The 25,360-nt window shown below is 38.5% G+C and overlaps 1 protein-coding gene across 3 annotated transcripts; it reads right to left on the bottom strand.

The window, feature by feature from the left end:
• Window positions 1–448: 448 nt before the first annotated feature.
• On the bottom strand, window positions 449–25,041 carry LOC132151939 (growth factor receptor-bound protein 2-like). 3 transcript variants are annotated; one of them, XM_059560499.1, is made up of 6 exons: window positions 24,601–25,041; window positions 22,706–22,941; window positions 6,478–6,575; window positions 2,250–2,372; window positions 1,691–1,850; window positions 449–923 (listed from the first exon to the last, which is right to left on the bottom strand). In XM_059560499.1, exons 2-6 carry the CDS (start codon window positions 22,781–22,783, stop codon window positions 738–740), a joined length of 645 nt encoding a protein of 214 aa, XP_059416482.1. In that variant the 5' UTR covers window positions 22,784–22,941; window positions 24,601–25,041; the 3' UTR covers window positions 449–737. The 3 variants fall into 3 exon arrangements, with proteins under 3 accessions (XP_059416482.1, XP_059416479.1, XP_059416480.1); XM_059560496.1 differs by having other exon boundaries at window positions 1,682–1,850; window positions 24,601–25,039; XM_059560497.1 differs by lacking the exon at window positions 24,601–25,041 and adding an exon at window positions 23,670–23,711 and having other exon boundaries at window positions 1,682–1,850.
• Between the last annotated feature and the right edge of the window lie 319 nt (window positions 25,042–25,360).

Raw genomic sequence — 25,360 nt, 5'->3', positions numbered from 1 at the left:
CCCATAAAAAGCAACTCTGGCATCACCTTCATGATGTTCCAAACCTGTATGACTTTCTTTCTTCCATGCACATTTTGACTTACTTCTACAGTAAGTCAAACAAATCTGGAACAAATGAGGATGAGTAAATAATGACAGAATTAATATTTTTGTGTAAACTACAACTTTAATACAAAGCTATGACTATGTGTAAGTTTACTTGACTAAAGTATGAAATTAAATTATATGGCATAATGAAATTATGATTGATAATCCCACACCAAATAACACACTAACACTATTTCTGTAAAGATGAAAAATACAAAAATCAAGCATGAAAAATGCTTGATGCATTTTAACAATACAAATCAAGCATAACATGGTGTTTTAAAATGAAACCTGGTGCAAAACTGTACTAGTATTGTGACTGTGATATTGTGGCTTTCCTTAACATAAAATATTTTTTTTGTTTGTTTATATAGCTGATGTCTTATAACATGAAATAAAGTTGCATAAGAAGCAAAGTTGATGTGATACACAGTACATGAATATCAGTCTGGAGCGTTTTTCCTCACACAGCCAGTAGTGCTTCTTAAACTGTCAACCACTCCAAACAGCACAGTCTTTATTTTTCCGCAAATCGACAACCATATCACCAACTGAGCCTTTTTTCTCCATCAATCTGCGGTTTCTGTTTCCATGGCAACGCAGCTGGAAGTCCACAGGTGCTTTAAGCAAGCAAACATTTTCTATGAAAGTTACATGTTTTGATTGACAGGTGTGACATAATTGCGAGGGAACATTCCGGTCTGTCCATGACAAGCCCCTTTCCACCAATTAGGATCCGAGTTGTCCAGGACATGGATAAAATCTCCACGCCTGAAACCCAGCTCTCCATCCTCTTGAGGGTCGAAGTCAAACAAAGCTTGAACATATGTGGAATGCTGAGGAACAAAAGTAGAAATGTTGAGAATTATGACAATATTGCCTTGAATGTGGTCGAATTCCTGGCTGTAACTGCAATCAATCATGACTGTGCTTAGACTAGTTTGTTGGAGTAATAATCTATCTATCTATCTATCTATCTATCTATCTATCTATCTATCTATCTATCTATCTATCTATCTATCTATCTATCTTTCTATCTATCTATCTATCTATCTATCTATCTATCTATCTATCTATCTATCTATCTATTTATACCCAATAAAATATAACGTTATCTATCTATTCTATTTATACCCAATAAAATATAACATTATGTAACTTTGGCCTTGGCCAAAGCTATTTCCTCTGGAACAAATAATAGAATGAGACCAAAGACTGGCAGTTAGATTTACCCACAACAAATAATATCTCATGTTTAACTACTATTGAGACTTCTGAGCCATCAGTAAATTCCAGAAGAGCTAGCCAAGATAAGGCTGCCCTCGGAGGGTTTTTGAGCACTGAACAGCCACTGATGCCCTAGAGCTGACATCCCCCAAAAACATCGAAGCTAATTTTCAAATAGATCTTATCTTTATTTAAAAAATAATAATAATAACAATTCTACATAGGGACAAATTTAAGCTCTTATTAATTAGAGGATAAAAAGTTGGTGCAAATATTGGTTTGAAGTATTTATGTTTTAAGTATTTAAAAACTATTTATGATAATTCTGATACAGAAAAAATCTTTTAAATCACTGCTTTAGTCCTACCTGTGGTACCTGTTCAATGTCCCTGAGAAAAATGGGCTGATTCCTGGACACAGAAGTGGACCGATGATAATCCACTAAAGAGTTTAATGAGTTAAATTTGACCACCCACAAGAAGTATTTTCCTGCTCCATCCCGTAAGACTTTGAAGTGCTGGACATCATTCCCAAATCTAAGGGAAAGGGAAAGCAAACAGTGTATAGAGAATTACATCATATCCACTTGGATATTGCAATTACAGTGAAGAGCACTGCTAAGTTCATCATGAGCTCTGATGTCTGCTGCTATCAGTGGAGAACTGTTTGAATGATTCAGACAGTGTTGCCCTAGTTCAGAAACCACACAAAAATAATTTGCAATAACACACAAATAAAGTGCTGAGAACAGCCATTTTGTGTGCTGCATTGCATCAATTATTCATTGACATGCCCCTATTTAAAAGAACAGATTCAATTACTGCATCAAAATGTCAAAAGCAGCAGCCTTTGTTTCGAAGTGTTCATTACTAGAACAGTCATATACAAATTGGCAAAACATTAGAATTGATTCAAACAGAATGACCAATACATACTTGACAGACAGCGAGAAGTCTCCAGGTGCACTCTCACTCTCTCGAATGAGAAAAGCTCCATCGTGTCTCTGTTTATTTAACATTTCTTCTGCCTTTGCACGGGGAATCTTCCCATAAAACCAGCTGCGTGTTCAGAACAAATACAAAAGCAGTAGTTAAAGAAACTTTGTAGAATGCACTGTTGACATGCCAATATAGATGAGTTTCAGATTTAGAGATTTGTAAAGCATTTATGAGACAGGGAATCTCATCTGTAATGTATCAGATATATATAATATATAATTGTGTCCAGGTCTACTGGATGGACAGTAGTTGAACTTGAGTATTAGAAATACAGAGTGTGTTTATTAGATTGGTATTAGTGTATATTGTATAATCAGTCTTGGGTGGGGGGGGGGGGTGTATATTCCGTTACAGTTACATATGACTTAATGAAAAAAGTATCCAGTAATGTTATCCAAGCACCACAATATGAATGTAAAGATTTCACTGGAGGCGAGTGTAGTGATAACCCAAGTGCAGCTTTATTTAAACAAGGTGAAATCCAAACATCCAAAAAAATGAAGAAATGCTTGACTTGAACAGACTTGACTTGAGCAGTCTTGACTTGGAATGGCACGGCATGAACAGACTTGGCATAAACAAGAACTCACCAACAGAGGTAGAGGGACAATACTCGACCTGAGACAATGACAATATGAGGGCTACAGTATATATATCAAACAATAAGGGTCACCTGATAAAAACCAATCAATGAGAGACAAGACACATGACTAAGGCTGTACTCACACTAGGCATTTTGAACCATGCCCGAGTGCATTCGACCCCAAGCCTGGTTCGTTTGACTAGTGTGAGTGCTCTATGCCACGCTCAGGCACGGTTCGTTTAGCTGGCCCTGGCCCGGTTGGAAGAGGTGGGCTAGCACACGGTTCCGCAGAACGCATGCAGTGTGAGCGCTTAACCATGCTGGAGCGTGGAAAAGATGCTGGAGCGTGGAAAAGATCTATTTTATGTGCACTATTGTCAACATTACGACTGCATACATACTGTATTACTACTACTACTCTACAATTTTCAATAAATTTTATTAAATCAAGTATATTTAGGTTTATAATGGCTCTGGATCTTACCTTATTGATGAACAGGAAATGTAGTTTGTGAATAAAGCTCTCATAAAGCTGCAAATTATTTCATCAACCTGAGCTGTCTCCATAATAATTTTCTGATACATACAAGTGAAAATCAATGCATGGCATGATTATAAATGAATTATTATTAATTATTCAGCAGAATATTAGCGAAAGTGGTTTTCTCTGTTATCTCATACATGACGTAAGCGTGCTATGGGCTGGAAAGTTTAGTGCAAGTGGGAGTGCAGGCCAGTGGGGGAGTGGGGAGGGGGGATAATCGCACTTGGGCTTGGTTCAAGGCAACCATGCCTAATGTGAGTACACCATAAGACAACCAATGAGAACATGACACATTGAGCAAAGGAACCAATAGCAGGATAACAAGAGGGCAAGGGAATCACATGACTAGACAGGAACCGTAACAAGGCAAAATAGAAGACATGAAAACCATGAACAAGAAACAAAACCCCACGTTACAATGAAATTTAAGTAATCTGATTACTTTCCTTCAAGGTCACATTTGTAAATAAATTCAAGTGCAATCAATATCATCACAAATACTTATATTTATTATGTATATGATGCAAGATATAATATAACTATAATCTGTTGCACAATATAAAATACTTAAGAAAATGCATTGTAACTATGTTGGAACTAAATGCTCTGCTAATATGAAACCAGAACACAACAGAAACACAACAGCAAAATAATACAGAATACAAATTTGAATTTTTCTCAAGCAAATAGAAGGACATATGCACTGAATTATGTTAACATTAAACAATGCTAATAATATTGTACTATTCAAAATAACTGCAAAGTTTAATCCTGTGAAGTTTCACACTTAGTCTGTTGGCAACATTTGGCATATATGTGACCCTGGACCACAAAACCAGTTAAGTTGCTGGTGTATATTTTTAGCAATAGCAAAAAAAAAAAACATTGTATTAGTCAAAATTAATTTATTTTATGCCAAAGATCATTAGGATATTAAGTAAAGATCATGTTCCATGTTCCATGAAGATATTTGGAATAAATAATTAAATGAACACAACTTCAATTTTGATTAGTAATATGAATGGCTAAGAATTCATCTGGACAAATTCAAAGGTGATTTCCTCAGTATTGTGATTTTGTTGCACCCTCAGGTTCCAGAATTTCAAATAGTTGTATCTCGGCCAAATACTGTCAGATCCTAACAAACCATGTATCAATGGAAAGGTTATTTATTCAGCTCAAACTGACTGGTTTTGTGGTCTAGGGTCACATATAATGAAAGACTAAATGCGCATTCAAACTGTTCATTCAGTTAAAACCTATAGCTCTGGGCAAAACCTTCTGTTGTAACAAAGGCCTTTCTCCATGTGGTCATCAGACATTCTGCTTCGACATGGTGGTTGTACATGTTTCTGTTTTGTATTCCCATTTTCTAGAGGTCCCTTGTTGATCTGTTCCATTAGTTTTTAATTAACTCCACACTTGTTTCTGTTCTTACTGAATACATTCCTCCAGTTATTTAAGCCCAGTGTTCTCCTCAATTAGGTTGTTCTGTATTGATAATGGTGATTTGTGTTCTGTTCTCCCTGTGGCTTTATTAAAATTACTTCCCTGTACTTTACACCTTTGTTGTATGCTTATTTAGACTACAGCCACACATAACAAAATTACAGTTACCATTTTTTTGTATCCTGATTACATAATGCCATTACATTTATTCTTTTACTCCTGTCACGCTGTCTGGTCTCTGTTTCCCTGAGTCTCCACTAGTGGTCTCACTTCCCCATAGGCACCTCACCGTAGGCACTACAATTCCCACAAAGCCTTGTCCCTTCATCACAGTAATTGCACTCCTGTTAATTGCACTCAGGTGTCTTCACTTGATAGTCATTACCCTGCCTATATTAACCGGTCTTTCTCTGTTTGTCTTCATGGATTCCTTTCATTCCGTCACCCAGTTTCCTCGCCTTCCGAGTTTCCAGTTCCTATTCCTGTTCCAGTTCCTATTCCTGTTCCTGTTCCTGTTCCTATCCCTATTGTTTGTTTAATTTGATTAATTTCTGGTTTTGACCCCTGCTTGTTGGATTCTGATTTGGATTACCCATTAAATACCATACTGCGTTTGGATCTCTCGTCTCCTATGTTTCTCTGGGTTCCGATCGTAACAACTCCCCAACCTTGTGTATATTAAAAGGTACTGTTCCAAAAGAGGCATGGATTCATAAGGTCATAACTAACTGGTAATAATCAGACATTACATTGACATTATGCAACAAAAAAGAAACAACTAAAGTTTCAACAATGTAATTTTAAATACAGGTTATTGGATTATTTTCCTACAGTTACTAACATAGAGGAAATGCAGGATATCTTTGTATAAATAATGAATTAAAGGAACTGTTCACTCAACCATGAAAACTATGTTGTGCCAAACCAACTTGGAAGACTTTTGTTCAATATTTTTCTTGAAACCTAAGAGATTTCTGGCCCTAAATTGTCTATTCCACAAAACAGTGATGTTTTATTGCTTGAGGCACTGAGAAAAACCTCACTGGTTCTTGCAGAAACTCATATGTGTTTGTTCAGTGCCCTGCACATGACATGAAAAAAAAGTTAATAGTGTGTACTACATAATAAAAAAATGTCCTAACTCATTCCCTTGTTTCAAGTAAAATAGTGAACGCAATATAAGAAATTGAGGGAACAAATTATTATGTTGTGTGGATGATTTAAAAAAAAAAATCCTGCATGTTATGTGCAGGGCTATGTAGCTTGTGTGACAAGTGAGTATAAACCTCATTGGCCAGGCAAGTAAGGGTGAGCTCAATTAAATCTGTTCTTGTTCTATATATATATATATATATTTTTTTTTTTTCTCAGAAGACTTTGATTAAAATGCTCAATTCATACCGATTACAGTCTTTATTAACTTTTTAAAGATTCAGTTCTTTTTTCCAGTAGACATTCAAAAAAGGGGCCAAAAAAAACATTTAAATGTTCTTCATTTGTGTTTCAAAAATGAGAAAAATCTCTGACAGGAGGGTGAGTAATTGATAATAAGTTAAATATTTTGTTGACTAAAAAGAGCAAATACTTACGGGTGTGGCTTCATTTCTATGTAATTTTTAGGGATGAATCCTTCTTTTCCATTGAGTTCTGCCTTGTACCAGTTCTGGTCACATTCTTCATTTAAAACCTGATGGGAAAACAAAAGACACTTAAAACTTGACCAGCATGGTGTCACAGTAAACCTTCAATCAGCCCACAGAAGAGCCCTAAAGAGCCCACCATATCACTGGCTGTGGTGTTTAAAACCAAAGGCCTTGCTCTATAAATAGCACACAGGAAATTTCCTTCATTTCAGCTTTAAGCTACTCATAACTAGGGATGGGTATCGTTAAGGTTTTAACGGTATTACTACTCTTACCGATACTGCTTAACGGTCCAGTACTTTAACGGTATTCTTATCGGTACTTTGTGTTGTGTTACTTTGTGTTGTGTTAGGCAGTCGAAAACTTAGCATTTCTCTGTCTGCACATAATGCACTTTTGAAAGATGCTTTGACAGATTGCTTGTGTTTCCGCCCTTACATGCAACAATTTGCACTTATGGCAACCAGCGTTGTCTGCATCAACTCTAGTGAAGTATAACCACACTTTGGAACCGTTTGCTGTCTCCGCCATCGTCACTCTCTGTATTAAGCAGGCGTTTTCGCACTGTAAGGGGCCGTTCACATATCGCGTCTAAAAACGCGTGGCACGCCGCTTTCTAATTTTTTCCCCAAAGCCTTCAGGCACTTGCGCTCCTGAAAAGTTTAGATGTTTTTAACTCGATGCGGTGCGGACGCGCCTGGAAAAAACGAGCTCGTCGCACCACGTGCGTGTCGCATACCGCGCGCCTACATTTGAAATAACGAACTTGAGCGCGCAAAAGACGCGAAATGTGAACGGCCCCTTATGCGTGTGTGTGTGCGCAGCACTCGTTCTTGTTGTGTGTGTGTGTGTGTGACTGACAGACAGCCTCCACGGCGCGCGTGAGAGATCTCGCAGATTTCACAGACAAACGTATTAATAATATCGCAAATTAGAAATGTTTGGTAAGATAAAATGTGCACGATAACATTATTAAGCAAATCTCTTCGTCATCGTCACTCTTTATTATTAAGCAGGATTTGTCATACGGTTAAGTCTGTGTGTGCGCTGCGCTAGTTGTGGTGTGTGTGTGACTGACAGACAGCCTCCGCGGCGCGCATGAGAGATCTCGCAGATCTCACAGACAAACGTCTTAATATGATCGCACATTAGAAATGTTTGGTGAGATAAAATGTGCACGATAACATTATTAAGCAAAAATACATAGTACATTAATTTTTTCCCGTCCAGTACCGAAAGCAGAACCGATACCGTCAGATCTTACTGATACTACGGTTTTTCATAATTTAGCCCCGGGGCCTTTTTAATACCGGGTTTCGGTACCCATCCCTAATCATAACATCCTGTATACATAAGACTTCTCTGGCACTAATGAGAAATACACTGCAAACAGTCTATTTTGTGGAAATGTAAACCTGAACCAGATGGATAACACAAAAAGATTTGGGCCATTAGCATCGGTCCTGATGGCTGGGATTTGATGTTTCTTTTCTTATAACTGAAGTACAACGTTGTACCCACAATAACAGCATGTATAGTAATGACCATCACCATCAAATATGAAATGAAGAAAGGAGAACATTACTGCCCAGTGTACAATTTCAGAGGTAAAGTGCTGAAACAGATGAAGTGGACAAATATGAAAAATCATCACTTTATGTGATTATTTTAGGCTCACAGCAGATTTGCTTAAGTCACTCTTGCTTAAGTCAAGTATGTTATGACACATCCGTCTTGGGAATCCTATCCTATAGCCTGGGACGTTCTCACAATTCAGAAAGATGGCCTCCCCCCATCCCCTCTCTCTGTAAACAACCATTAATCTGCTTTAACTCCCACCGCACCATGGCGTCTCTTTTCTCTGCCTTCAAGAAAAATAGAGTGACAGTATAAATAAGCCAAGATGTCAAATTCCAAATATTAAAAAAGGGGAGAATGAAAGTAGGTTTTGGTAACTTCTGGGTGGAAGAAATGAACACAGCTAGTTATATTTACAGCTCAGTTATAAAGACTTACTTTTATTTTAGATTTTTTTTAATCTACTCCCACTATGAGAAACAAATAAAGAGAGGAAAATATAGTTTTATTTTTCACTTTTCCCTTTTGTCATCTTGGTGAATAACAAGCAATCAGTGTCTCGGGAAATCTCTATGTGGGCGCAGTGAAGAATTTGCATATGCAAAAATTGCCCCAATTTTGTGTCTTTCCAGTAAATCCCCTCACAGTGGTTGGATGAAAACTGGTACAAGACATAAAACACAGGATCAGAGCTTTGCTTAAAAAAGAAAAAATACAGCAGACAGATAGCTGAATGTGATGCCAAAACCAATACCAAATTATAAACACAGGTTTGTGGTTCAGAGATGTCAGCTGGGCCCAATCCACAACCACTAAATCCCTATTCAGAGGAAACCATACTAGCTGCAGCCTGCTTGCCAGCAGCAAAGCACTGTTGCTAGGCAGAAAGTGCACAGTAACAGCAGGAAAGTGGGAAAGAGTTTTAAACCGTAGCAAAATATAGAAATGCTTTAGAAATTGATGGTGCATTTGTGCCCAAAAGAGTACAATAAGATAACCTAATTAGGTCCAACATGACAAATAATAATAAAAAAATGAAACACAAAAATAAAATAAAAGCTATTTCTGCCATGTTAAAGGCAAACCATTGACAAGGGCCAAAAAAAAAAAAAAAAAATTAAACGTTAATTAAAATATAATAAATTAAATTAAATAAATAAAAAAAGTAGATTTTACAGATACAGCTACAGATTGCTACAGGGACGACATAATAAAACAGTAACAAAATGATGAACAAATGTAGTTTAGGCATAAGTTTGCACAACACTGAAAATACATTTACTTTTTATTAATATTCCTTTAAACCTGCTGAAATACAAGGAGCGTGAACTAAAATTCTCAGTTCTACATGCATGTCCATTTTTTTTTTTTATTGGATCCGAAAACCTGAGCTCGGACCCGAGACCCAAGCAGGGTCAGGTCCAAAACATTGACGAGATGGACCTGATAAGACCTGACATAGTAACTAGTGAATTTTTGAGAGACAAACGTAGAAAAGGAACATATATGTTTCTAACCTACGAGATCCATCACGAACCGTAATGAGTGCCTGTTCATGCAGGAAGGTCTTTTTTTTGTGTGTGTAGAATGCCTTTGTCGGAGATGAGGTACAGCATTGCAGAGCAGACAACGAGAATCCATGATTTATTAGGCTATCATGTTTATTTTTCCAATCCTCTGATCACAATTGAAAACCAAACTTAGAAATAACTTTTTTTTTATAACCATTAATCAGGCAGGCAATAATGTAAAGTAATAATAAATTAAATAAATGTTAAATCAGTGGAGAAGGGGACAAATAAGGATTGATCTTTACTGTGGGGCTGCAGGCTGCACATTTCAATACCATTTACATTTGGGTCCAGTCTGGTTAAAAAATAAATGCAGTCAGGTTGGCTCGGCCTAATTTCATGGAATGATTGCAAAAAAAAACAAATAAATAAAGTATAGGGAATATGGATTTTACATTTACATTTATTCATTTAGCTGACGCTTTTATCCAAAGCGACTTACAATTGCTATATATGTCAGAGGTCGCACGCCTCTGGAGCAACTAGGGGTTAAGTGTCTTGCTCAAGGACATATTGGTGTCTCACAGTGGATTCGAACCCGGGTCTCTCACACCAAAGGCATGTGACTTATCCACTGTGCCAACACCACCCCACTTGGATCCAATCAACTCATAATAACCACAAATTTTTTATTATATTCTTGTATGTGGACAGAGACAAACCATATGGAGCAGGGAAACGGTTTATAATTACATCAATTACATTCTCCGTCGCCACTACACGCACTATACAGTACCTTTAAAGACACGGCTCACATGCGTATTGCATGAAATCACCAACAGTTGCTGTTGTTCATGTTATCAGCTCTCAGCGAAATTGAATAACTTCCGGTCGTAATTGTCATGGCATGCCGGTTAAGTGAAAATCAGGAGGCGTTGACAACAGTCATGCAGAGAGAGAGCAGAGTCGCAAGGCCTCTGACAAAATCTGTCATCCAGCCTGCTCTTAACATTGACAAGCTCTGTCCATAGGAACCCAAGACAATTCATACACACACACTCTCGACATAAAACAAGTCTCCACTGCATTACATTTGGAATCATGTTTTTTTTTTTTACCCAAATCTTTACTTTACATCTTGACTGTCCCATTGACTGCTTAGTAACTTACATTGTCAAGGTCCTGAAAAGTACGAAAGACATCATTAGAATAGTCCATCTGCCATCAGTGGTTCAACCGTAACATTATGACTGTCAATGGCACAGTCACAAGACTCCCATTTTTCATCCAAAATATCTTAAAATATCCGAAGATAAATTAAGCTTTTACAGGTTTGGAATAACATGGGGATAAGTAATTAATGACAAAATCTTCATTTTGGGGTGGAGTATCCCTTTAAACCAAAGGAAAAGACTGAGAAGACTTGAGAAGAGGAAGAGAAAGCTGGGACTTGTGAATATGGAAGGCAGAGAGGTCCAAAAAAAAACTAGAGAGGTCACCAGAGAATATATCCAAACCACCAGAAAAGATTAATGTGCAGAACTGTTAGCAGCTTCTTTCACCAAGATGAAGTTTCGACTGTAATACATGGCAAATAAGGGCCAGATATGAGTTTTGTATTTTTGAAGCATTGCACAATAAAACTGTTTTGAACTTGAATGCATGATTGTGTGACGAAGAGGCTGAGGCGGTCGGATCCATCTGCAGTATTTTATTAACACAGGTAAGCCAGCAGAGATAGACAGTCATACAACTCAAGGAGACCAGGCAAGGCCAGAATAAATTACACTAAACAGCACACAGATAAGGGCAATCCAAGAATCGTAACTCAAACAGGCGTGGGTCAAAGGGCTGGCAGCTTAGGTTCACAAACGAGATGGAGTCCAAGTCAAAATCACAAGAACAAACACGAGAAACAAGTTAGAGGCAGAGTATGTGTAAATCAAGACTTCACAAATGAACGATCAGCAGAACAGTCCAGATAAAGGGGAGCTGAGGGTAACCAGGTGATAATCATGCAATGATAATGAGATTAATCAGGAGATAATGAGCAGAGGAGGGTAATAGGAAAAGCAGTCCTAATACGCAGGAGAGAGGGATCTGGTGAAACCAGGAGGAGGCGTTGTCGAGTGTTCCGTGACAGATTCCTGTGATCAGTGAGCACTGTAAAAGGCTGACGCGCTCCCTCCAGCCAGTGCCTCCACTCCTCAAAGGCGGTCTTCATGGCCAAGAGTTCGCGATCACCCACATCATAATTGCGTTCTGGCAGAGTTGAGCTTGCGAGAGTAGAAGGCACACGGGAACATTTTCGCAGGGTTACCATACCGCTGAGACAGCACAGCCCCCACTCCTGTGTTAGATGCATCCACTTCAATGATAAACTCCCTCCCGGGATCCGGGTGATGGAGAATAGGAGCAGAAGTGAATCTCTCCTTGAGCTGAGCAAAGGCCGCCGCACTATCCGCTGTCCACTTAAAATATTTACCCCCTCCTCGAAGCAGGGATGTGAGGGGAGATGCAATCACACTGAAGTTGCGGATGAATCTGCGGTAAAAGTTGGCGAAGCCCAAAAAGCGTTGCAGCTCATTAACAGAGGAAGGTTGTGGCCACTTCACCACGGCTTTGACCTTGCTGTCATCCATCAAAACTCCGTCCGCACTGATAATATAGCCCAGAAAGGAGATACGTGTCTGATGGAACTCGCACTTGGAGAGCTTGGCATAGAGCTGGTTATCAATCAGGCGCTTGAGGACCGCACGAACATCTTGGACATGCTCCTCAAGGGAATCAGAATAAATCAAAATGCCATCAATGTAGACAATAACTCTCTGATGTAACATGTCCCGGAAAATTTCATTTATAAAGGCATGAAAAACTGTAGGACTGTTAGACAGGCCAAAAGGCATTACCCGATATTCGTAGTGCCCGGATGTAGTAGAAAATGCAGTTTTCCACTCGTCACCACTCCGTATGCGAATCAGGTTGTATGCGTTCCTTAAGTCCAGCTTGGTAAAGTAGCGGGCAGTACGAAGCATCTCCAGGGCTGCTGGGACTAACGGGAGAGGATAGCGGTACTTCACTGTCACTTCATTAAGACCACGATAGTCGATGCACGGCCGAAGGCCCCCATCCTTCTTCTTAACGAAAAAGAATCCGGCGGAAGCCGGGGATGTAGAGGTAGTAATGAAACCTTTAGCCAGCTGTTCGTCAATGTACGCCCTCATGGCCTCCGTTTCAGGTTGTGACAGCGGGTAAACTCTTCCGCGTGGAGGTACAGCCCCAGGCACAAGCTCAATGGCACAGTCGCCAGTACGGTGAGCCGGAAGATGAGAGGCCTCGGTTTCGCTGAAAGCCAGAGCTAGATCATGGTATTCGGGGGGAATCCTCAGAAAATCCACTCCATTGAGAGAAGCGCAGTGGAGTTCAGAACCTGGGAAAGCAGCCATACAGTTGATCTGACAGAATGCGGACCACCGGGATATTTTTCCGTCTGACCAGGAAATCTGGGGGTTATGTCTCTCTAGCCATGGAACCCCCAAGATTATATGATGCCCAGGCGAGTGAATCGTGAAGAATTGGATAATTTCAGAATGCTGTGTCCCGAAGCTGAGCGTGAGGGGTTGTGTGGTGTATTGCACCTCTCCAGACCCCAGGGGGCGTCCATCCAGTGCTTCCACGGTCACACCAGACTCACATGCGAGGAGAGAAACATGATGAATTTTGGCAAATGCAAGGTCGATCAAATTTCCAGCAGCTCCCGAATCAATCAAGGCTTTTACGTATAAAGTTTGTCCGTTAAATTTCAAAGAACTATCCACAGAAAATAATTTAGAAGAGTGATTAGAACTCACCGCAGCAGAATTCTTGAGCGCTAGATTAACCGGACAGGTAGCTCTCAGATGTCCCGCCTCTCCGCAGTACATGCAGAGATGATTACGGCGTCTCCTCTCCCGCTCCGCCGTAGAGAGGCGTGTGTAACCAATCTGCATGGGCTCCGACTCCGTGCTGGGGGAAGCACACTCAAAGAAACTGGACCTGAGAGGTGGGCGTCGGGAGCGAATCAAGTTGTCGAGGCGAATGGCAAGCTCCATAATTTGATTCAAGGATTTACCGTCGTCGCCGCACGCCAGCTCTCCCTGGAGGTCCGAGTTGAGTCCCTTGCGATACAGGAGCTTCAGAGGTTCCTCCTCCCATCCAGCTTGAGCTGCAAGGGTCCGAAAAGAGAGCGTGTAATCTGCTGCGGTAGAATTACCCTGGCGTAACGTGAGCAGTAGTTCTCCTGGATCCTTTCCTCCCGCTGAATGTTCAAACACCTCTCTAAATTGGTTTAGAAACTCATCATAAGAGGGGAAAGAGAGCTGACCTCCATACCAGAGTGCAGTAGCCCATTCCAAAGCTCGGCCGGTGAGTAGGGAGCATATGAAGGAAACGCGGCTCTCATCCGTGGAGTAGGACTGTGTCTGCTGGTTAAAATACAAGCTGCACTGCAACAAAAATCCCTTACAGGCAGAAGGTGAGCCATCAAACTTCTCGGGAAGGGATAATTTAGGCTGGTTAGTAGTGTTACTCACGGCAGGTGTAACGGGAGCAGGTGCAGCGGGACTCGGAGCTTGATTCTCAGCCGTGCTCGGCGAGGATAGGGCTCGGACAGATCTCACGAGCTCCTCGGTGAGAGCTGTTAATTTGACCAGCTGTTGCTGATGGGCGGCCAGCACATTAGCTTGAGAGGATACCTCAGAGGCCAGTCGATGGAAATCTGCTGGATCCTGTTTTGGCGAAGAGGCTGAGGCGGTCGGATCCATCTGCAGTATTTTATTAACACAGGTAAGCCAGCAGAGATAGACAGTCATACAACTCAAGGAGACCAGGCAAGGCCAGAATAAATTACACTAAACAGAACACAGATAAGGGCAATCCAAGAATCGTAACTCAAACAGGCGTGGGTCAAAGGGCTGGCAGCTTAGGTTCACAAACGAGATGGAGTCCAAGTCAAAATCACAAGAACAAACACGAGAAACAAGTTAGAGGCAGAGTATGGGTAAATCAAGACTTCACAAATGAACGATCAGCAGAACAGTCCAGATAAAGGGGAGCTGAGGGTAACCAGGTGATAATCATGCAATGATAACGAGATTAATCATGAGATAATGAGCAGAGGAGGGTAATAGGAAAAGCAGTCCTAATACGCAGGAGAGAGGGATCTGGTGAAACCAGGAGTAGGCGTTGTCGAGCGTTCCGTGACAGATTGTTAGGGTTAGCAAATATTATCCGATTTTTCTACATTATCTCGGACTAGTATACTTATTATCATTACCAAAATAATTAACCTATTTATCATTACCATAACAGATGTTCATTAGATGTTAATTTAACTAATAGTTAAATAGTATTTTTAAATGCCTAAATAGATTTTAAATGCATGTGCAGAATCTACAAATTATGTTCTTTCAGGTTTACTAACAGATAGTCGACTATTAGGGGGTAGCCCTAAAAATGTGTTTTTATTTTTGAATATTTTCTTTTGATATCAAGTATAGCATTAAACTTTTTCTATGTTTTTGTTACTCAAGTTCCAAACAAAAAGTAAAAAAGAAAATAAAGTAATTAATTAATGTGTTATCCAAAACATTCTACACATTACTATGGCTATTTAATAATAAATATATTTGAAGACTTTTTACAGAATTTAGAGTCAGTAAGATTTAAAAAAAATATTTTTAAAGGTCTCTCATGCTTACCAAAACTGCATTTATTCAACCGAAAACAAAGCAAATCAATTATATTGTAAACAATTATTAAAATGTAAAATAAATCATACATTTAAATTAGAAATATTTTTGTTTAACGCTTTTTAATTGAATGCGTCCCTACGGAATAAAAATATACATTTCTTTGAAAAGAAATGTTCACACTGCACAACCAATCTGGCTAATGTAGGCCATTAAAAATTTTCTAGGAAATATGGTCCAGTGTGCCTAAAGCTCTTATAAAAGAAAAGGAAGCATAATTGCTCTTGAGACAAAAATGGAAAATCAAGCATAGTGGCATTGGGTGAGATTTTGCAGGATCTTATAATTCAAGGATAATCATAGAAGCCTACTAAACGAACCATACAGGCAAACCATATAGGGCTTATAATAACATCCTCTAAATCCAGGAGTTTTAACAACATGTCTGGCATGTACCTTTCTCAGCAGGCTGGCCTACCTAAGCTTTATATCTGTAATAAACAGATTATTGTTGTGTTCAGGGGTAATGGAGATCTGCTACTGGTAGGAATGCCTTCAGCAGCTTATTCTAGATTCAAACTCAAAATTAATTTGAGCATTATTACTATTGGACATTTGTGTAAATTTTCAAAGATGAAAACTATAAGAATCAAAGATGCTTCGCAGATGCACAAGAGATATTTTGCAGGTTAAATATCGAGGCCTGACTGAAAATGACATCAGCAACGAAAAAGAAACAAAAGTTGTGTAGTGTGAAAAGAACAGCAATGCGATGACCTTGGAAGTCATGTGGTGAGTGGGCACTATTAAGTAGGGCTGCACGATGTGTCGTTTAAGCATCGATATCGCGATGTACGAATCCACGATAGTCACACCGCATGATGTGCGATGTAGGCTGTCGTAGTTGATCCATTATTCATTAACTGTACGGGCCAGCTGCTCCCCGGCCCTTGACGAATGTGATTCGCGGATTAATTAATTGAGTGAAAGTTTATCATTTGCATGTGTTTTCAAGTCCTGTCAGTTTAACAGGGCAGAGAGAGAGCGCGGGAGAGAGAGAGAGCACGCGCGCGAGAGAGAGATAGAGAGCGCGCGAGAGAGAGAGCGCGTGCGAGAGAGAGAGAGAGAGAGAGAGAGAGAGCGAGCAAGCCCGGCCGCACACTCACCGTCTTCAAACAACACGAGCGCTGACTTGCTCTCTCTCCCTCACGCATTTTAATCAATTGACACGATGGTGTCGATGTTTAAATCATTTAAAATGAGAATGTAAGTGTGCTTATTCCCATTTTTGTTTGTAAGAAAAAATTTGATTAGATTTCATATTGCAATATATATCGCAGAAAAATAAAATATCGCAATGTCATTTTTTTCAATATCGTGCAGCCCTACTATTAAGTGTTGTGAAGTCAGGACATCAGTGATGTCAACCCAAAAGCTCAACCACTGAATCAGTGAATAGTGAGCCTGCAAAAGCAATATGTCAGGAGATCCCAATGAACCCAACATTTTCTTAAATATATAATTTAAATCTGAATACTAAAGACTTGCACTACTTGCATTTTGTTGTCTTAATAGTCTCACATATAATTATCAACAATTTTATGAACATATACACATATATTTTATGTTTGGCTGCAACTACAGTATAAGAAAAAGAATACAGTTGCAGGTATCGTTTATGCACAGACAGTAGCATTTCTAGTCATGTCACGTAGAACCGTCATTTCTAGAATCTATTTAGTGGCCAGAGGCACTTTTGCGTAAGTGTCCTAAGGGTGTATTCACACCAGGAAAGTCAGGTAGTTCACTTGCTTTGGTCTGGACCAAATACAATGTTGTTGTTGTTGTTTTTTTTTGGTCCTATCAAGTATCGTGTTATCAGGTACTAACACAATAAGAAGAAACTTATGAGCATCATATGAAGACAGTGTTGTAAGACGTTGTAATTATAAATCAATTGATATATATCACAATGTTAGTTTAAACATTTAACCTATAAATCAGTGCTTCCCATAGCTATGAAATATACTTTTGGTGGTAGCCGGGTGGAAAATCCTCCTATTAACCACGGCACAAAAATGGTCTACTACATGTGACAAATACGGTAACAAATAATGTGTAATTTTGTAACAATATTTTAGTTTATTGGAATTAATTTTAATTACATAGGCTACTATTACATTTAATTACATACTAATATTATGCATTGTAAATTATGCTAAATTACAGCATTTAAATGGTAGAGTTCTCCTTAGTCATAAGTGTCTCTCTCAGTGAATGGGACACAGATTTTACTAGTAAAATCTATATATTGAATAATATATGTCAAATAATATTCTTAGTCTTATCTTCCTGTGAGGAAGAATTCCAGCCAGAAATAGTTTACTATGAATGAAATGGAAATTAAATTAAATACAATTGTGTAACCAAAATATCAATAATGCCCAGAAATTAAAAAAAAAAAAAAAAAAAAAAACTTAATGTGTGACTTTTAATTATAAACAAGCCCCCAAAACCACAGGGGCTCTTATTTTGAAATGTCTATACTATTGCGGGCTGATCATTAAGATGAGAGAGAAAATATGCATTCTTACAAAAGTCTAAAACATATTATATAAAGGTCATACAGTCATAGACATTGTCATAGTTCATCAACTCAAGTGATTAAGCAATTGCTTAACATAAATGTGCCGCCTTACATTTTACAGTTAGCAAATATGTATTTTTATTTGCGACTGAAGCACCCGGACTGTCGAGCCCTGTCTTTGTCTGTGAAATATCCGCCGTGTCTCTACAGTGCAGTGAATGTTTGGACATCAGTGGGAGTAAACAGTTCTCGCACACATAGAACGAGTAGATAAGAAAGGGGATATTTTCCACTAGTTGAGCGATTGCGGATGGTTTCATTATTTTTGGTGTATAAAAAAAGTATAATAGGGATATAATAAAAGGATAATAATAAAAGCAAAAATGTTTCTCCATATATATTGGGCGGCTGTTAATATACCTGGGCGGCCCACCCAGGTAAAGTTTAAGTGTGGGAAGCACTGTAAATGTGCGCAATTAGGTGCATATCCAATCGTTTGGGCAGAGAGTGGAAGCTGAAGCATGCTTCAGGACATCAGTGGAAACAAATTAAATATGCCATCACTTTTGCTCATAAAGGTAAAAATAATACATCGTTCTGAACTGTAAAAGGTCTATTTTTGCACTCACAACATCAAGAAAAGTTTGTGCTTTTTTAAAATAAAGAAAACAAATAGGATGCACTTGTCTTCTTGATCTTTGAACAGGAGTGCTTCACAAAAATGCACCAAAACATATTTTCCTCTAAATATTTTCCTTACAGACATGATGAATATATCTATAGAAATCTTTAAATGACTACAAGATTAAATACCAAAAACTCTTATTATTATGTAATCCATAAAGATGCATTTCTTTCTAAAGGTGTGGCCAATGATGAGATGGCAAGTCAGGATCATCAACTTCACTGTGGCACTGACTAATACAACACTAGTTTATTAATAAATAATTAAATTATCTCCTTACTATTTTCCCCCAACGTAGTAATGGTATTTTTTGCAGCAAGCTTTAGCCTATTTATAACTCATCATTTGCATGTGTTTTTAAGCAATGTAGTTTAAAAACAAGTGATTTAAACCATTAAAACGCAAATAACAGCACTTTATGCACAAGCTTTCTGTTTCTGAGTGTGATTTTGCAATTTGGTCAGATCGAGGTCGGTTCATAATTAAACCTTAAACGAACCATACCAGAGTTCATTTAGAAGCGGACCGAGACCACCTCTTCAGCTTGATCTCGGTACGGTTGTTTGGTCAGCACCGAAGTGTGATTGCTGTATTCACACCTGCCAAAAAGGTCTGCACCAAGAGGGGAAACGTACTTCAGTTCAATTCAATCGAACCCAACAAGTCAGTATGAATGATCCTAAAGAAATACTGAAAATACATTCTTTATGGCTTTTTTTTTTTTTGGTCAAAGCACTACAGACAGATATAGTGCAAAATATATATTTTTGTTACTTGAACAGAAGTGTTCTGCCTATTATACTGTCAACAAACAGCTTAAAGGAACACTCCACTAATTTTTCAACTTCCCTAGAGTTAAACAGTTGAGTTTTACCGTTTTCGAATTCAGCCGATTAGCACTGTAGCTTCCATAAATTGCTCTGAAATTACAGAAATCCAGAGATACCATCAAATCCCATCATTGCTTTTTTGTCTGTCCCAGGATTGGATTTTGGATTTTTTTGTAGGCATTTTTGGCATTGCCACAGAGCAGGGAAAGAAAAAATACTAAGACTAACTCTCCCAAGCTTCTTCTATCTAAATGGGGACAAAGTCAACAAAGAAAAGACAATCAGGGATAAAGGTCTGGCACCCCTCTCTTTACACTGCTGCAATTTTAGTATGATAAATAGTAATTATGACATAATAAGAAAAGTTGCTAGTGTTAGCCTACTGAGATTTATCCCACTTGCCATAGACACACACACTATATATATATATATATATATATATATATATTAGGGATGGGACGGTATGAAAATTTAATATCACGATTATAGTGACTAAAATTATCACGATTATCAATATTATCACGGTTTTGTTGAAACGAGATGAAAGTGTTCAAAAATAGTTGATGCTCACACTGAAAACATTTCAGCAAGTTTTATATTTAATAATCAACAAACAACTAATAAAACAAGCAACTCTATGCACTTAATTTAAAGAAAGATTAAATTCTGTGGCATTTCCTTCCTTACAATGAAAAGTGTAGAAGCATAGAAAAGCATAGAAAAGTCACTGACTTTCGCCATTCCTTCTCGAAAAAAAAAAAAAAAAAACGTTGTGCGCTGCGCTTGCGTCAGACTGTTGCTGGCTGGACATGATTTAATAGTGAGTTATTAAAACCGCGATAATCAAACACGGTTTTAATGATAATTCATTTTTAAACGATATTACTAACCTTCAGCACATTTTATCACGGTTATCAATAAAACCGGTTATCGTCCCATCCCTGATATATATATATATATATAACCTCTGCTGGAGTTAAAATTGTCCCAGTATCTCTATCACTCTATTTGCATGCCAAATACAAAGTGAAATGGGGGTGAAAAGGGGCAGTGTGTGATCATATTTGGTAGAATGGTTGGTAGAATGCAAAAGCAGAGAGTACTTATGTACGCTGCTGATTAAAAGTTGTCTAAAACATTGAGAATGATGTGCACTATGAAGCCTTGCGTTTTCCTAGATGAAAGGTCCAGGGGGCAAGAATAGCTGATCCATGACCTAAATTAAATTACAGCAGGATGGCAAGCGCTTCTGAATCCAGTCCAAAATCTTTTGGATGAAGCTGAACCCTTCAGGGGTGGATGGTTGGGGGGAGTCTGAGTTGCTAGTGTGACTTACCTTGGTTAAGAAGCAGGATGTGTTTTTTAATGTCTCTGAAATAAGTCTATTAGGGTGCTTTCACACTTGGTTCACTTGCCTGGTCCGAACCCGAGTTCGGTTGCTCCCCCCTCCCCCTGCCCCCACTGGACTGTGTTCATATTATAATATTTGAGGCCGAACCGCGGTTCGCTTGCGTCATCAAGCCAGCAGCTGTTTACCCCGTTGCTTGGTAACGACAGCGCAGGAGAAGGCGGCAAATGCATAACATTACTCTCTGCACTTTTATGTATTACATTTTACGAATGTACTGAAAATGCTCTAAAGAACGTTGAAGGCGAACATAAATGAGATGTACAGCTCTCTGCTTGCAGCGCGTCAGCCACGCTCATCAGTAAAGTGAGTGAAACACACACACAAACACACATTTTCATCAAATAATTTGTCATTAAAAGCGGTTCACTTCCGCGATTTGATACGATTGCGTTCACCTAAGCAGCAAACCGTACCCTTATGCTCACCATGGATACATTTATTTGTTTAAAAATACAGTAAAAATAGGAATATTGTTAAATATTATTATATTTAAAAATAACCATTTTTCATTTGAATGTATAAAATTGTCATTTACTTCTATGATGGCAAAGCTGAATTTCCAGCAGCCCTTGTTTCATTGTTCAGTGTCACAAGATCCTGTCTAATATGCTGATCTGGGGCTCAAATAACATTTCTTATTATTATCTGTGTTGAAAATGGAAAATGTATTTCTTCAGGATTTTTGATGAATAAAAGGTCAAAAGAAAACTGCCACTTATGATTAATGCAGTCTTGATGAATAAAAGCATTAATTTCTTTGAAAAAATAAATAAGAAATCTTACTGACCCTCAAAATCTGAAGATTATTGTATGCAACTCTCAAGCTAGTTGCAGGTAAGGAGGTCTATATAATATAAAGAGAAAGCATTCTTATTCATTTTAATGGCAGTTGTGAACAGGTGTCAAAACCCCACCTTTGCCATCTTTTCCTCATGGTTGTCATGTTCTTTCATGCTATCATCTGAACCTAAATGTAATTTAGGCCACACTATGACATCATGGGAAAAATATAAGTCTGTTTCCCACTTTACTGGGCAAACAAAAAAAAACAAAAAAGAACTGTGCCCCGGCAACCAATGAATATAATGAAATATGTGCAAACACCCTTATGTAATTTTAGAGCATAACTTATCAAGCTGTAAAAAATATGGCAGCAATAAGAGCCAAGATAAAATATTTTATGGCCTCAAAGCTAATGAAAGTTTTTTCATACCTTCATTTAAATTTATTTAATGTTTGTTCAGTTTAAAGCAGATAAACAAGACGACATGACATCCAAATTCACAATGCTGAGTTCCTAAGATCAGTGAAAAACTGCGGGCTATAATTTCTTGTTGCAGTCCACCACTTGATTATTCATATGATTGCAAAATGTAAAATATATTGATCACCCATATATAATAGCTTTATATTTAAAGTTGCAAATATAGAACATCCAACTTTAACCACACACATACAGTACACTCATGTAAATCAGTACATAACATATAGCACATCTTACTCTGTTATTGTTTATATCGTTCCAGATTGTAAACTATATTTCCACCCAGCTCTAATCTGCTCTAATTAAGATTTTCTGTAAAGCTGCTTTGAAACAATGTGCATGTGAAAAATGATATACAGATAAAACGGGCTAGACATTGACTTGCTCATTCAGACTTTATGAAATCAATGCTGTATTTCAAAAACTGATTAGAGTTAATAGGTCTGAATACCTGTAAACCAGTCACTGGAACAGGACAAACAGATAAGCTAGAGATTTCTGTAGACATCAGTTTCCTCATAGCTTGATCATACAGAAAGACGGGAATGAAAAAATGCAGCAGTAACAAACGGCACTTACCTTTAAAATCTCTCCTCGCTTGAAACTTAATTCATCATCCGCAGTAGCTTTGAAATCGTATTTAGCTAATGCCTCCATGGCATGGACTGTGTGGACACGAGACAGATATAAAGCTCCAGAAGGAAGTGCTTCTACAGGCAGAATAACAGTCCTGACTGATCTGATTCAGTCCAATATCTGTCCTTGTCACTGCTGACTGTGGAGTGACAGATCTTCCTTGTCTGGGTGCTGTCAACCTGCAGACAGACATAAAGATCTGAACCAAATGTAGTTATCTATGGACGAAGCATCAGTAAAAAAAAAATGTTCTCCCTTTTAATTAGATGTGGAATGAAGCAGCTGTGCAATGTACGCAAATATAAAGAGAACGAAATAACTGGGTCGAGCTGACGTTTTCTTGCAACAGACTATTAGCCAATAAGAGGAACCAGATGTAATGTGGGGTGTCTTGGTGAGGCTCGAGGCTGGTGAGAGCTTGATTAATGCTGATCTGACACATTGGTTGCAATACTGAAGTCACAACAAAGGACTTTTACATGTTAGCTAATTACAAGTACAAACAAATCCTTCGTTCCTGAGTGAGATGCGTCATTACAGACATTCACGACAAGATCCCGTTAAGCTTTTATACGCTATAGGTTGAAGATTGATTCATTCATACCACTGTTTCGGATCAGTTGAATCGATTCACTAAGAAGATTCGCTTACACATCAGATGCCTTTTCAGTACTTCAGTACTTTCAGTACAGTGTTTGAGTCAATCATTCACTCAACCGATTCGTTAAAAACTCATCCTTTAATAAAATCTATGTCCATAAGTCTACTAAGAAGCTCTAGTGAGAGAGTTTTTAACTTGTTAACTGACAACAAAACAGATCATTCAACTGCATGAATTTGATTAAGAGCAATTATATAAATAAAATAGCCTTAATAAATAATAATGAGTTTACGTAAACGTGCTTACGTCATGTTAATTCTGTGTGGTCATAATTCTTCCTCGCTGCTCTCCTTGTCAACGGGATTGATACACATTACGGACAGAGTGAACGACATCCCTTCAGTCGGTTAGCAGATCCATATTTACGTAAAAATGGCCAGTTATTTCAAATCGCTTACGAACGAGATATGCCTCGTTCATCCATATCGTTCACAAATCGTATTCGAAGTCAATGATTCAGAGACGATTTTCCGAGTCTCGTTCAGTAAGGGGCGTATTCGTTCAAACAAACCAACCAATGAAAATCTCCTTCCACAGTCCACACTCGAATATTATTTGCTGACGGCAGAAAATACCAGTGAGTCACGCCCTTACTCGGACGAACAAAACACGAGTCGGTGCAAAGGAACGAACGAACGAACGAATCAATTAAAAGATTTGTTCTCTCCGCTATTTGATACAGCCAGTGATGCGATATTCTAGCACTTTGCCGTTATGATTATGCTGTCAGGACGCTCGAGTCCAGACTGACCTTCGGACAGCTCGGAGAGGGGCTGAACTAAATTTGCAGTGGGCCCCGGGCATCTGTCACGTCGACTGGAGACAGCTTCGTTGATGTTAATACGAGCATTATAGTTTGTCGCTTCGCGTCGCTCGTCTGCAGTGGGTGTAATATAATCGGTTGTATATGTAAATATTTAGGATTAAGGGAACCGATTCGTTTAGTGATAAATATGCTGTGATTGTGAAGATGAGATCCTTTGTTTTGAAACTAAACTTTTCAACAATGTGAATCATACACAAACACCTTCGCCTTTTTTTTCTTTTTTACTCTCACCCACATCTAAATATACTTCTATCTAGAAATCCGCCAATCTGACTGAAACCAGTCGAACATTAGTTATTCCAGTGTAACTCTCTTTTCGTCAGCTGATTAGATAAGAAAAAAATGACTTACCCAGCGCATCAGGGTGCAGATCTCTCCCTCTTCGATCCTCCTTACGCAGTGAAATAAAGTGAAACTAAATGAAAATTCTGTATTTTAACAACAGTAAAATCATGTTATACGATTTACTGTTGCAGTTAATTTTCCCGACTCCGGAGTGGCTCCGGGAAAAGCAAGCGGGCTGTTAATTTCCGCTTCCTTCGTGTTATGGTCTGCACAGATGGAAAGGTCCTAACAAAAACTTCGCACACTGAGTTAATTGTGAAACTACACAAAACGACAAATCGTGCACCATAGATCAGAGATTCTATTTAAACGCGCGTAACCTCTTATCTTAAGTCTTTAACCTCGCATTTAAGATTGCAGTACAGATTGGAACAAGCCAGAAGAGATTGGTTGTTCCAGTTCTCCATCAGAATAAATGCAGCATGACACAAGAGCGTATGTCTGCGGAGTGCAAGATGAACGGAGCGACATCGGGTGGTTAAAGAGAGAAAATGCTGGACCCCATAATTCAGAGAGAAGGCTGGCTGCAATATATATATATATTTACATTTACACACGGTAAATCTGTAACAATTTGTAAAGTTTGATATACTTGTATGATTGACATTTCAAAAAAATAATTAAATAAATAAAAAATTATTAGAAGATATTGCTAAACATTTTGAATAAGGTGGGTGGGTGGTTCATGTGACGATATTGTGCAATTCAGATGTCAATTTTTTGTACATTTAAGGTGAAGTAGCCTTAAATTAAGCCTTAAAGTTAA

The sequence above is a fragment of the Carassius carassius genome, chromosome 10 (assembly GCF_963082965.1).
Source record: "Carassius carassius chromosome 10, fCarCar2.1, whole genome shotgun sequence".
In the NCBI taxonomy this organism is placed as follows: Eukaryota; Metazoa; Chordata; class Actinopteri; order Cypriniformes; family Cyprinidae; genus Carassius; species Carassius carassius.
Note: the sequence above shows the minus strand (reverse complement) of the source record. Positions and strands in the feature narration are given on the sequence as shown.

Coding starts and splice junctions, on each gene's coding strand:
- LOC132151939 (XM_059560496.1), bottom strand. CDS start 22,783: ATGGAGGCATTAGCTAAATACGATTTCAAAGCTACTGCGGATGATGAA. Junction 2,373..6,477: donor ATAGAAATGAAGCCACACCC/GTAAGTATTTGC, acceptor CTGAACACGCAG/CTGGTTTTATGGGAAGATTC. Junction 924..1,681: donor ACATTGAACAGGTACCACAG/GTAGGACTAAAG, acceptor TTTGTTCCTCAG/CATTCCACATATGTTCAAGC.